Here is a 14,411-nt window from a genome sequence, read left to right as displayed (position 1 = left end):
CCTAGACACTGTAGTTGATGTAGATTGATGTAAAAAAAAAGTAAATATTTTGTATAAAAAAGTGAAAAAGTAGTATGAAAAAGTGAAAAAATTTTGTTTTGTAGTGATTTTTTTATTTGAATAATAATAAAAAGTGAATAATATGATAAAAAAATTTAAAAAGTTAAAATGTTTTTATGTTGATTTTTTTTTAGAAATGGTGATGAACAGTGTCTAAGCCAACTCCAACCCCTTTACCAAACAAGGCCTAAGACATCACACCCACTTAAAGTTTTGAAAGTTTGACTTTGGTGTATCGATCTTTTGATTTTTTCAAATTATCCCATTCCGTTAAAGATTTGGGTTAAATCAGATGGTAGAAAGGATAAAAAGACCTTTATACCCCTGAAATTTTCAAAAATTTCAAATTTACTTTTATTTACAAATAAAAAAATTATTATTATCATATATATATATAATAAAAAAGTGACCTATCGTGAGTCACCTCCGTTGACCCACGACGGGTCGACAAGGCGACCCAACGAAAGGTCACTTGTGACCCTGTGGGTCTACCCTTTTAAAAAATATATATATAACAATATATAATAATAATATGACCTGTGGGTCACATGGCGGATGTATTAGATTTACCAGTGAAGTTGTGAACCCATAGGTCAGGAGGTTTTTTTTTTTTAAAAAAAAAAAAATTATTTTTTAATAGAAAATGAGTGCATTTTGGGAATTTCATTCCCTTCCGTTAGGATTTAACAGTAAATCCTAATGGAGGGGGTAATTAGAAAAAATTAAAAGATCGATACACCAAAATAAGAGTTTTTAAATTTTGAGGGAGTATTTGCAAAATGCATGACATTTTAGGGAGGTAAGTGAAGTTACCCTTTTTAAATACTATATACATCCATCTTTTGACATTCTATGGTAGTAAGGTTTTTTTTAAAAAAATTAATTTAATTTATTTATCATTATTGAAAGGTTTCACTTAGAGTAAGAATTAGTTTTAACTAATCTGAGTTAATGTGACTTTGATTTAATCCAATTCCCTCCATCTTTTATATTTAATTGAATTTATATCCGGACCAATTTCAGAATTGTGGGTGAGTTTACATGGAATTATCATAACCTTACTCTTATGTCAATATACGTAGCTGATTTATTGTCAAACCAATTCAATCATTTTGTATGGAGCTTGTTGTGCAAAAATAATCACAAGTACGGTTAAATAAGGCGAGAACAATCACACATAAAATAACATAAAGATTTAAGTGATTCCTTCAATGAGAGGTACATTTACTGGCGGAGGTGATCACGAATAAATTTACTATGAAAGATGGAGTACAAAATATAGTAGAGAGAAAATCACTCAGACCCCAAAATCCCAATACACCCAAATCTCACCCTCATGTAGTTCTCTAACTGTAACACATAAAAGAGAATTTGAGAACAGAAAAGAGATTGCAACTCACACCAACAAACTATGTGTGTGCAGTTCAAAGTCTTCTACTTTCTCCTTTGTTGAGCGGCTTCTCTTCACTGGGCTTTCTCTTAGTGAGGCGGTACAAATAGAAGACAACACTCAGTTTCATCCTCTCTTTAGCGCTCTACTTCTTTTTCTCTTTCTCTCTTGTTTCATCTCTTAGAAACCAATAAGAAAGCGGTTGATCTCACACACTAAGAAGTATTAGGTAGGGTCTAACAGTCCCTTCTATACTTGTTATTAAGTTGGCAACTCTCCATAATCCAAGTCAAGCTTTGGCTTGTCTCCAAAACCGAAAAGTAAAAGGAGAAGCAACAAAGCCCACACATAAGATTCAAGGCACCACGTCAACAATCTCCACCTTGACTTGAATCTCATTAAATCGCAACAATACGAATCTCCTCCGAATGCCTCTGCCGAAGCCCCTAAGGGCTATCACAATTTACAAGTGACACTCAAGTCCAAGAACCTCTTGAACTTGAGTATAGGACCGGATTTAGACAGACTACCACGCTTCTCTGCCAGTCTTGGCCACACAGCTTTCTTTGTTGACCATTTGTTTTTGTAGACCCATCTGCACCATTTAGCCTTCTTTCCCTTGAGCAATTATTTGATTCCCATGTTTTACCTTTCTGTAATAACTCCACTTCTGTCGGCATGCCATTTTGAACAGACGATGAGTCTCCACTATCAGCTGTCAAAGCAAAGGAAACCATGTCCTCAAATCCAAACATCTCCGGTGCTCTTCGATCATGTTCCTCTTTACCTCTTACTAAAGAATACGGCTCTTCTTCGGTTGGTGACGAAGCATGCATAATTAACCACCTCAGCTCAGAAACTCTTTGTCAATCATGTACTCATCCTCATACATCTCGCCTTTTCCAAAGGTGTTTTGTTCGTCCTTTCGGCAACTCCGTTCTGCTGTGGAGTCCCTCTAACAGTGAAGTGACGAGTAATGCCTTTTATTTTGAAAAATTCCAAGAATGCATCTTTGTACTTTAACTCATTGTCGGATCTCATATACATCACTTTTCTTCCAGTCTGATTTTCCACATTTGCCTTCTACTACTTGAAGATGGTGAAAACCTTTTACTTGTGCCTCATAAAATAAAACCAGACATTTCTATAAAAATCATCATTAAAACTAACAAAATAATGTGTACCTCCATTTGATGGCACCGTCACTCGTCCCCAAACATCTGAGTGAACATAGTGGAAAACACATTTGCTTGTATGAGACACCACCTTAAAGTTGACTCTCCGTTGCTTCCCATACACACAATACTTGTAGAAACCCAATTTACATGACTTTACACCTGTCAACTTCCTCATGTGAAGCTCAAACATATTGTGCTCGCCTAAATGGCCAAGCTGCATATACCACAAAATTGTATTATCATTATTTGGTTTTGCCGAGGTGGACGCTGCAGCTCCACATGCAACTATGTCCCCGAGCAATTTATACAAATTGTCAATTTTCTTGCCCTTTATTACGACCATAGCACCTTTACTTATTTTTATAACTCCATATTTGGCTGACTAACCATAGCCCAAAGAATCCAATGTGCCTAATAAAATCAAATTTTTCTTAAGATCTAAAACATATTTGATATTAGTGAGTATCCTGACAATCCCATCAAACATCCTGACCTTTATGGTACCTAGTCCAATTGATTTACACTTAGCATCGTTGCCCATTAGCACTATACTTGCATTACAAGAATTTAAATGTATCGAACCACTACCTATTTGGACACATATGATATGAACAATCAAAATCCAAAATCTAAAAGTTTATGAGAGAATTTTTACCCGGGGGAATTGAAAGAACATCTGCGCTAACCTCGTTGTCATCAAACTTGCCATTGGTCACATTGATTGAATCTGAGAAACCTTTTTAATTTCTCTTATCTTCCGGGTCTTGTTTCATCGGCTTGCAAAATTTTCTCTAGTGCAATTTCTTGTGACAATGTAGCACTCCACATCATTTGCATCTGATCGAGATTCTCCACCCTGTGCTTATTGTGACATAAATTGAGACTGCTTACCTCTGTCATTCTTCTCCTTAAACTCATCTCTTTCGCGCTTTGGCTTAAATCGTGCGACAAGCCCATCAGTCTGATCATTGACATGTTTCATCCACGTCTCACGTGACAAGAAAGATCATGTCACCCTTTTAAATGCTAGAGTCTCTTTCCCATATAACAATGTCGTAACAAGGTGATCAAAAGAAAGGGGAAGCGATGCCAACATAAGTATCGCTTTGTCTTCTTCTCCAATCTTCACTCCAAAATTCAACAACAGTGTATTCAACATATTGAATTGTTGAGGTGCTCCAGCAGAACTGTATCTTCCTCAATTCTTAAACCATATAGCTGCTTCTTCACATACAGCTTATTCGTCAAGTTCTTCGCCATATACAGACTCTCCAATTAATGAAAAATTGATCATCTCTTCCTTATCAATCATTTTGTCAATGACTTCATTTGACAAATTAAGATGGATCGTATTGGCAGCCTTTGTATTAATCTCTTCCCAAACGTCATTGTCCATTTTCTTGGGTTTCTTTGCCTTTCCCAATAACGCCTTGTGGACTCCTTTCTGAATCAATAGATCCATTATCCTTCTCTGCCAAAGAGAGAAATTGTTCTTCCCATTGAACTTCTCCACCTCAAACTTGGTACTTATCATATTTGCCATCAATTTGATTCCTGAACCTGAGCTCCGATACCACTTTTTGTGCAAAAAACACGATAACAACTACGGTTAAACAAGGTGAGAACAATTACACACAAAATAACACCAAAATATAAGCTGTTCCCTCAATGTGAAGTGCGTCCATTGGCGGAGATGATCACGAATAAATTCACTATGAAAGATGGAGTTAAAAATATAGTGTAGAGAAAATCACTCAGACCCCAAGGTCCCAATATACCCAAATCTTATCCTCATGCAATTCTCTAACTATAATAGATAAAAGAGAATTTAAGAACATAAAGGATACTGCAACTCACACCGACAAACTATGCATGTGCAGTTCAAAGTCTTCTTTCTCCTTTGCTGAGCGACTTCTCTTCACTGGGCTTTCTCTTTGTGAGGTGCTACAAATAGAAGACAACATTCAGTTTCTTCCTCTCTTCAACGCTCTACTTCTTTTTCTCATCTCTTAGAAACCAAGAAGAAAGTGGTTGATCTCACACACTTATAAGTAGCAGCTACACACTTGCTGCACCTAATTCCATAGGGTCTAACAAGTCCCTTTTTATACTTGTTAGTGAGTCGGCAACTCTCCCAAATCCAACTCAAGCTTTAACTTGTCTCCAAAAAACTCAAAATAAAAGGAAAAGCAACAAAGCCCACACATAAGATTTAAGGCACCACATCAATAGAGCTATACTTGAATTTTGTAGGCGCATATACCACAATTTGATGCTCAAAATGAAAGTTTAAGGGTAAGTTTCTTTGTCCTTCAGTTTTCCTTCTTTATTAATAATTTAACATCTTGACATGTCAATAGAGCTATAATTGAATTTTGTAGGCACATATACCACAATTTGATGCTCAAAATGAAAGTTCAAGGGTAAGTTTCTTTGTCCTTCAGTTTTCCTTCTTTATTAATAATTTGACATCTTGATGCATTATTGATACATAGGTTATGAATTGTAAATCATGATGTATGGACCCTAAAGTTGATTTTATTATTTAATGCAGGTACAAGTTCAACAACTTAAGGAGAGTCTAAAGGTAAGTTTATTTGTCCTTTAGTTTTCCTCCTTTATTAATAATTTGACATCTTCATGCACTATTGATATGCACATTAAGAATTGTAAATCATGATATATATATATATATATATATATATATATATATATATACCCTGAACTCGATTTTATTATTTACTACAGGTACAAATTCAACAAAATGATGCTGGAAATAAAACTCTAAAGGTAAGTTTCTTTGTCCTCTAATCTTCCTCCTTCTATTAATAATTTTACATCTTCATGCACTTTCGATCCAGATTAAAAATTGTAACATTCGTCAACTAAAATCAAGTTAATTTTGTAGAAATAACATGCAATAAACAATGGTAGAAAAGTTCAAAACATTGAGAGGTATGCCTTTAAATTTCTAATTAAAAGGGTTTGATTTCACTTTCAGAGACGAGCTAAAACATTACTAGCATTACTGACGATGGGGATTCAAATTGCGGGTGTGGCCTCTACTTTCGCCACCATGTAAGGTGTTCTATTTCAAGGGAACTGAAGAAGGACAAGAATTGCCTGTTCTTTGCTTTGTTACTTTCTTTTTTTAACAACTCATGAGGATATATATTTGTTCATAACATGCTTTTCATGCATTGTTAAACAAGAAAATGGCATCTCAAACTACAAGTGCCAAACTTGTTCATCGTCACTTTCTTGTTGGTAGCTTTTTCTTCGGTGTTGTGCAACTTTTGGGCTTTTGTTTTTCTATCTCCATGTTTAGATAGTAAGATTTATTTACGGTCTTCTTTGTATGTGGACGTAGGTACATGTTAAGGCAAACCACGTAAATTCTGGTATTATATGTGATTGGCTTGTTTTTACTCTCCCTCTTGCTTTTTTGTGATCCGAAAACTTAACTTGTTACAATAAATTAGTATCAAAGGTATGGTCTTTTCGTTTGTAGGATGACTAGTTTAGTTTGTGACGTATCAATATTATGCATGCTTTGTTGTAATAACAAGGCTTGAGAAGTTCTAAATAATCAAGATTGTCAAAGGAAAAATTTGCAAAACTTGAAGAAACCTCCCACTGCAATTTTGTTGTCTCTTGCTAATAGAATTTTGAAAGAAATAGTCAATGAAAAAACTGTAACTAGACTTTGAAGGAAGCGGTATTTGTCATTACTACTTCCAGCAATTTGTTTCGAAGACCTGTAGAACTACTTGCAATCATTTTGGGGGCCCCAATGGGGTCCTTCCCCATGTTTGATAACTTCACACTGAAAGCAATATTGTGGTAGTTTTTTATATTTAAATGATATCCACAGTGGCTTTCCTTTGACCTTTACCATCCTCCCTCTTGCTAGGGGTTTTAACATATCTATGTCACAATCTTTATACATGCTTAGGTATTTGCCTTAACCCACCTCTTCTGTATTTACATCAACTCCCACCAATTCCCCCATCGTAAAACCCCTATGATTTGAACTTCTCTACTCATAATGATTAAGGGCGTATTATGAAACTGGACACAAAAATCAGCTTTGACAAATTGAATGTTGCATGGTTGGTGGTGTGATCCCATCAAAATCCTCTAACACAACCAAATATCATCAAATAGCCAAGGATGTCTGTAACGCTCCCAAAATTAGCCTTGGCTAACATGGTAGGGTTACTGGCAATTGTCTCAGTTAAACCAACTTGTGGTTAAATGAGGAATCGCCCCTCTAAGCATTTCAGAGTAATGCATAGGAAGGTGAAATACAATTTGAGAGAAACTATTTACATTGTCATGGTACAAGTAAAATCCTCAAATTAAATACATGGAGCAACTAATCAATAGAAAAAGGGCAAACCTGATAACATTATACAAATCCTTAAGCAGGGACTGTAGTGGTAGTCATACCACTCTTGGGTACTAGTGACAAGCTTCCTAACAGGGTAATAGCAACGTAAGTTTAACGACTTAGTAAGTAAACCTCACGGTTTTAGTATGATATGAGTTCATTTAAGCAGAAATAAACGTGTATTTTGGTAATCACTCAAAAGAGGTGTTGTCTACGTGAATACACCATAAAGTAGCATTTTGATTAATAAAAAGGTGGTGTACTCTCGGCAGCAATCGCCTAAGTATTTTAATGCAGGAAAAATTAATGTTTTATAGGTCATAACTCTCATGTATGGTCTACCCGAGATATTACTCCTTCTCAACAAGGTTGGCGTTGTCAAGAGGGGCCTATAATACAATGTCAGTGCCCTAGTCATTGTACCCTTCCGTACATAACATTAGCGACACGATCAAGTCCAACCTCGGGTGACCCACACTGCTAATGATGTCTGTCCTGTAGTAACCAAGTCATTTGGGAATGACTGAGCCTGGTCACGAAACCATTGGATCTAAAGCCCACATAACACTCACACAATTGATAACACTCACACAATTGACTATAAAATGAAGTCTATATAGTATGCACATGGCCATTATACCGCACGTACCGGTGTACCATGTCATACAATGGATGTTATCATTCAATTAATAAAGCAGTTACCAAGTAGTTACAAAAGTGTAGACATGCTCATATCATAGTCGTGGTCAGCCAACTGACATATCCCATGTTTTTAAGAAAGTGTTCGTAAGTGTTTACTTACCTCATATGCTTGCTTAAATCCTCTAACATTGCTAAATCCTGTTATAATGGAATATAACACACCGTTATATGTAATACTAGAGGACCCTTACGAGTAAGATACTAAGTTAATCTAATATAAAGGGTTGCTAGGACCTAAGTTTCACAAATGAGGCTAAGGCAGATATCTGACCTCCTTACCGTACATCCGGGCTCGAGGAGCGTACATCCGGTCAATGAGTAGGCATTTCGCCCAAAAAGCTCCTAATGGGGTTTCAAGGCTCCTATGCAATCTAGAGGCTACTATAACTCCTTCTAGGCTAATAAATAGACACATGCAACATAAGAAAACTCAACATCATACAATACAAGAAATCAAAGGAGCTTTTGAAACTCTTTTAAAAACATTTCTTGGTTTGTAAGGAAATGAGTGATAACCTAACACAACATCCTTTTGAAAATTCATAGCATTTAGGAAAACAATAAAACAGTAGTGAAAGTGTAAAACGGGCAGGGTTTACCTTGGAAATTGGCAAGAACACAACCTTTCCTCCCTTTTCTCCAAAAATCATCTCAACTCTCAAGAAAACTCACAAGAATACTCTCACAAGTGTTTGCAGAGGGCCTAGGGGCGAGAAATGGGTTTTGGGAACGAATAGAGGATGGGTATTTATAGGAGAGAAAAGCTGAAGGTGTTCACCAACTACTCTGAAAAGTAGCGGACGTCCGGTACTATAGGGGCGTACATCTGGTACTATTACACATTAGGTAAAAGGGTTCATCGTACGTCCAGGGGTTTTCCAAAAAGCAGCGTACGTCCTGGTGGTCCCCCTACGTACGTCCTGGTGGTCCTCAATGTACTATTGTCAATGTACATCCAGGTGGTCCCCCTGCGTACATTCTCTACTAAAAACAGTAGCATATGTCCAGTAACCCCAGCGTACGTATGGTCAGAAAGGTGTGGGCTTAGGTTCCTTGTTATAAAATCAGGTCTTCCATAAATCCTTTAATAAAAACTATTGTTTTTATCGGGGTATTACAATGTCCATCCCTAACCCTTTCTGTATCACTTTCATCTCTAAACTCTTTCATAGTCAAGTTGCCTCTTATCTCATTGATCACAACTCACCCATTTGATATCCAGATCTTCAACATTGTTAACTAAGAGCCTCATTGCTAATAGGTTTTTCCTCAATAACACCACCCGTTTCATTTTTCTCATTTTTTGAAATCAATGCTATTTTTCCCCCGACTCTTTTAATTTATGGATCATGGATTGAAATTGATGGAGTTACTAGCTAATTCTAATTTAACTGAAGAATACCACTCATAGAAACATATATAAATTAAAGCCATCAATTTAGCCCTGCCCTGTCCAATCTTCCTACTAATAACTCAAAGATACTTTGGCTTTGATACCATATTAAATCATTACTTGTCCTAGATGCTTAAGCTAATAAGAATGGTGTAAATTTAATCATTTAATTAATACTTTAGTACATAGAAAATAAACAATAATAAGTGCCAACTTGAAATGCATACTAGTGTAGTAATGGCTTCGACCTAATCCCTCATAGCCTTCAATTGTTCCTCCATATGTTGCAAACGAATCGGCGATTGCTCCTTACGTGCTGCCTCTGTGCACACGTACACCACATTCATGTCTGCACAATGGTTGCCCCTCTCCATTCATGGAAAGTAACTTGGACTCTAATCCCAACTGATGCAGTGTGACTTAGTGAGCTGCAAGAAAGTACGAATTTGTATTTCTAGATCTTGAGTTTATCAAAGATCTAAGAAATTTTCTCAAAACACTAGAGCCTATCTAGGGTTTGAAGAAAAATATGGAAGAAACTCAACTCTGAGACTTCCTATTGATAAAAACTCACATATAATCAAAAGCTATGTTCTAGGGTCTACAAAACATGTACTTATAGGCCCCAAAACCCAAAACCTAATAATAATACGACTTAAAATCGAACTCCAATTCTACAACGGTCGTCCAGATGAAACATAATGTCGTCCGGACGATCACTGAAATAAAGACAAAAACTGAAAAATAACATAGGCATCCAGACGGTCTTCGGACGAGGACTTCAGACGAGGCTCTCAGGTTTAGGCCCATCTGGATGGTTCCAGATGAGGCTCTCTGATCTACATCAGACAGGGCCAAGCTACATGCTACATCAACAACCACCAACTAGTGTCTGTTTATTTTTAAGCATCAACAAATAGCCGGATGACAGACTTCCCAACATCATTTAATGTGTTGAAGAAGTCTCAAGACATTAAGAGTGTTATGTTTCTTTAAGTCTTTGTAGAAGTCATAGTCTACTTTCCTTAGAGTATTTAGTTTATTTTCCTTGGACTACTAGCTCAAGTATTTATATATTATATAGCTCAAGTATAAACATAGGTGTGCATTCACTATTTTGAGTTAATACAAGCTTACAAGCATATATATTTGAGCAACAAAACATATAATGAAAGTCATCGTGTGCAATTTAGCCGTAGCAATATACATATATTTTGTTCCATTCAGTCACAAATGCATACTGATACATCTAGCATAAAATTTTTTTATAAATCATCGTAAAGCATGATAAGCAAATTAGCCGTAACGATATACATATGTTTCGTTCCATGCAGTCACATGTGTATACTGGTATGTCTAGCATGAAATTCCACGTAAATCATATCATAAAACATCATGAACATAATGTCGTGCATGCTCATGTTTCATCATTTTCATTTAATATATAATATCATATACCATCAATGCATATACATATATACCTTCATCCTCATCATTATACATCATCATCATTATACATGCGTTTTTCGTGAAGGACTTGCTCCATAATAGTGAGAAACATCCACAACCTCCACTACAAGGAACTGTCAACCTTTTCATGTCATCATGCAATTTTCATTTCTTTTCATCGTTCATGCCATGCTTGTGATCAAATCATCAAAACCTTATACTCATGTACTATTCATAATACATATCATAAAAATCGTGCGATCATGTCATAAACCATGCAATCTATCAAAGTATTCGTATCCAACATATATCACAAACCTCATATAAATTATTCATAATCATTACTCAAAACATCTCATAAAACATCACCTATTCATCAAGATATCACAAACCATGTTTTATATCAAAATACTGTTGACTCGAAGTCAAATAAGTACTATATCTTACTTTAAACACATTTTTTAAAACGTTTTTTTTACTCAGTAAGTATACTTACATTGTCCGCTTGGTTACTCTTGGGTAAACACTAGTACTTTAACTATCCATCACAAGAAACGCAAGCCATAACATTCTAGGGTTCCATTGGACATTCCATTATCTAACAACACTAACACATAGAAAAACTCTAGGGCTAGACATATTTGTCCTTGAGTACAAAATTAGTCATAGCTCATACAAAAAATCCAAATTTTTAACTAATTTAACTCTAGACTCCTAATGATATTCAAAACTATATTATTAACTAGTGTGTGTTTGTGTGTATAGCTTAATTATGTAATATATCAACATGAGTTTCTTCCTTACCATGAATATTATGAACTATTGCGAGTGGTGTTTCCTATTACTTGCTCCAAGAGAGGGTTCACAACATAATAATGTTTCATGAGGGTTTATTACTCACTAATTCGAGGAATTACCGTTGTGTGTGTTTTCACTTGTAAAACATACTTGTTTTAGTTTTTACAGAGGACCTGATTTTAGAAGACGGTGAAGAGTGACCCAAATCAGAGGCTAATGATTGGCGACTTAGTCAGGCTGACTTTCGGCTAGAATCCGAACCATGTGGCCTATATGGAGGCAGATCAACAGGAAGTGGGGTACAAAAAATGCTAATAAAAATTAAGCACCGGTGTTTTTTATTAGCATTCTATCGGAGCCCTTGTGAACTTATTTTGTAGCTTTATGATTATTTAGCTTATGATTATATATATCTTTTGATGACTTAGCTAGTTTGGTGTACGGCAGTACTGATGGTGGACTAGAGGTGATACATTTGAGTTTACGATTATGAAGTTTTATGTTATTAATTTATGGCTTAGTAGTTTAGTTGTTGCATGCTATGGTTTACATTCGTGATTTAGTATTGTTTCTACATGGTTGTTCCAAAAAAGAAAAAGATATACATTTTTGCTACATAATCATTTGATGATTGACGAGTTGGTAGTACTTCAAATTATTTACTATTAAATAATTTGGAGGCGTTACATAAAAATTTAACCACAAACAGTTAATTAATTTTGCAGTGGTATATGGGACTAGTGTTCAAACTCCGAGATGGGTGTGAATCAAATAACAAATGTTCATTTAGACCCATGAATATGATCAGGTAATTGATCAGGTAATTAAGCTTGAAGTATTGTAGTTAATCCCACAACTATGAAGAACTAATATCAAATTTGTGGGGGGGGGGGGGGGGGGGGGTTCTGGAGTTTACATGGAATTAAGCGTAAATGTAACTAATTATTTATTGTCAAACCAGTTAAAATCATTTTGTATGGACGTACTTAAACTTGATTTTATTATTTAATGCAGGAAAGAGTTCCAGAACCTGATCATGCTAAAAATGGACATAGAAAGGTAAGTTTCTTTGTCTTTCCTTCTTTAATTTGTCCTCTAATCTTCCTACTTTTAATAATAATTTTACATCTTCATGCACTTCTGATCCAGATTTAAAGCCTATAAATCTGGAAAACTTTTTTGAGAAAAGAAAAGAATATTTATTGAGAAACCATAGTGCTAATTCTCCAAGGAGATAACAAGTAATTAAAACCATGAATATTATATTAATGTAAGCAATCCATCCAATAGCATACGGAACTGGTAACGGGATATTGGATTGAGGCAGGTTCTTGAGAGTGTGCCAATTTCTAATAACACATATGAACAAATCACAAAGCTCACTCAAAAAAAAAAAATAATAATAATAATAATAATTAACAAATCCATCAACCATACCCCACCCTAACTTTCAATTCCTAGCTAGAATATTGAATAATATCAAAAGAGACAAACCATTGTAGAATGAAGAGTAATGGTCTTCCCCACTCAGTCATGCATGCATTGCATCTTGCATGGTTGGCTCACATAAAAAGACTATTCATCTATGACGTCTAACCGAGTTCGATGCTGACATACAGTAAACTAATTTAAACCATCTACGCAACTTCTGTCTTTTTCTTTTTTCAAATCAATACTAATAATTTTTTAATTTCCCCCAACATGGAGTTTCTATGGGTGGTGTTCTTCAGTCAAATTAGAATTAGCTAGTAATTAAGTCCATCAATTTCATTAATCCATCATCACTCCAATTAAGTATATATATATATATATATATATATATATATATATATATATATATATATATCTGGACGTATTTGTATCTGGCTGTACGTTTTTTGGACGTACTTGTTCTATGGCATGACTTTTCTTTCCCAATTAATGTTTCATCAATTCTGACTTTTATTTGTAAGTATTTTATTTAGCATATATATGTGAGAAAGTTAAGAGGCTTACCACACAAAAAATCCTATGCGCAGACACCAGACCCAGTCTAGGAGATTCTAGACGACGTATATAAATGGAAGGTCTTATAATTAATTTGACTCAAGAACACCAATTTTTCAACTAATAAATCAACAAGTTAATTTATTCATCAACTAATAAAGTTGGAAATAGTTGTTTGGGTTTTTTCCGCAGACGAATTGAATTTCAACAAGATCGATCGGCTCCGGCATGGACCTCTTCCGCAACGCCAAGGTGGTGCGGCTGCGTAGCCACCACGATAAGTACCTGGTGGCCGAGGAGGACGAGGAGTCGGTGATCCAAGGCCGAAACGGATCCTCCAGGAACGCGCTGTGGACCGTGGAGTTGGTGCCCAACTCCCAGTCTGACGTCATCTACCTCAAGAGCTGCTACAATAAGTACCTCACCGCCTCCAACGAGCGCTTCCTGCTCGGCGCCACTGGTCGCAAGGTGGTCCAGACGGTCGAACCCTCGCTCGGGTGGGAGCCCATTGGAGAAGAAGGGACCCGGGCGAAGCTCAAGACAAAGTACGGCAAATTCTTGAGAGCCAATGGTGGATTGCCACCTTGGCGGAACTCCGTTACCCATGATAGTCCTCTCGTGAGCTCCACTCATGATACTATCTGTATCTGGCATGTTGATGTCGTTGAGTTTCATGTGAGTATCATCTTATTATAATTTGACTAACTAACACCCTTAATTTATACAATTAATTAATAATTTAATACAAAAAATTTTTACTACCTGCAGGCAGCTGCTCGACACCATGACTTTCAAAATGAAAGTGGAGGAGGGTAATTAGTTTGTTTCTTGTCTTCCTTCCCTCCTCTCCTCCTGCTCCTTTATTAATTAATAACATTATAAATGGTGGAATAATATATATATATATATTAGATGGCAATGGAAGAGTTACACAAGGCTGCTTTAGCTTACTATAACAAGGCCTCCCCGGAAGAGAAGAAGCTAGCACAGGACTTTTTTGACTCCATGGATACGGATAAGGATGGGCAAGTCAGCATTGATGAGTTCGTCGACTTCTTCAAC

The 14,411-nt window shown here is 36.0% G+C and overlaps 1 protein-coding gene across 1 annotated transcript; it reads left to right on the top strand.

Moving 5' to 3' along the window:
• The first annotated feature begins 13,464 nt into the window (after nt 1–13,464).
• LOC148586518 (uncharacterized) lies at nt 13,465–14,165 on the top strand. The gene is made up of 2 exons (XM_088515679.1): nt 13,465–14,024; nt 14,118–14,165. The coding sequence occupies exons 1-2, from the start codon at nt 13,578–13,580 to the stop codon at nt 14,163–14,165; spliced, it is 495 nt and encodes a 164-aa protein (XP_088371805.1). The 5' UTR covers nt 13,465–13,577.
• The last annotated feature ends 246 nt before the right edge of the window (nt 14,166–14,411 follow it).

The sequence above is a fragment of the Corylus avellana genome, chromosome 4 (assembly GCF_965113065.1).
Source record: "Corylus avellana chromosome 4, dhCorAvel1.hap1.2, whole genome shotgun sequence".
Taxonomy (NCBI): Eukaryota; Viridiplantae; Streptophyta; class Magnoliopsida; order Fagales; family Betulaceae; genus Corylus; species Corylus avellana.
This window is presented reverse-complemented; position numbering and strand designations above follow the sequence as displayed.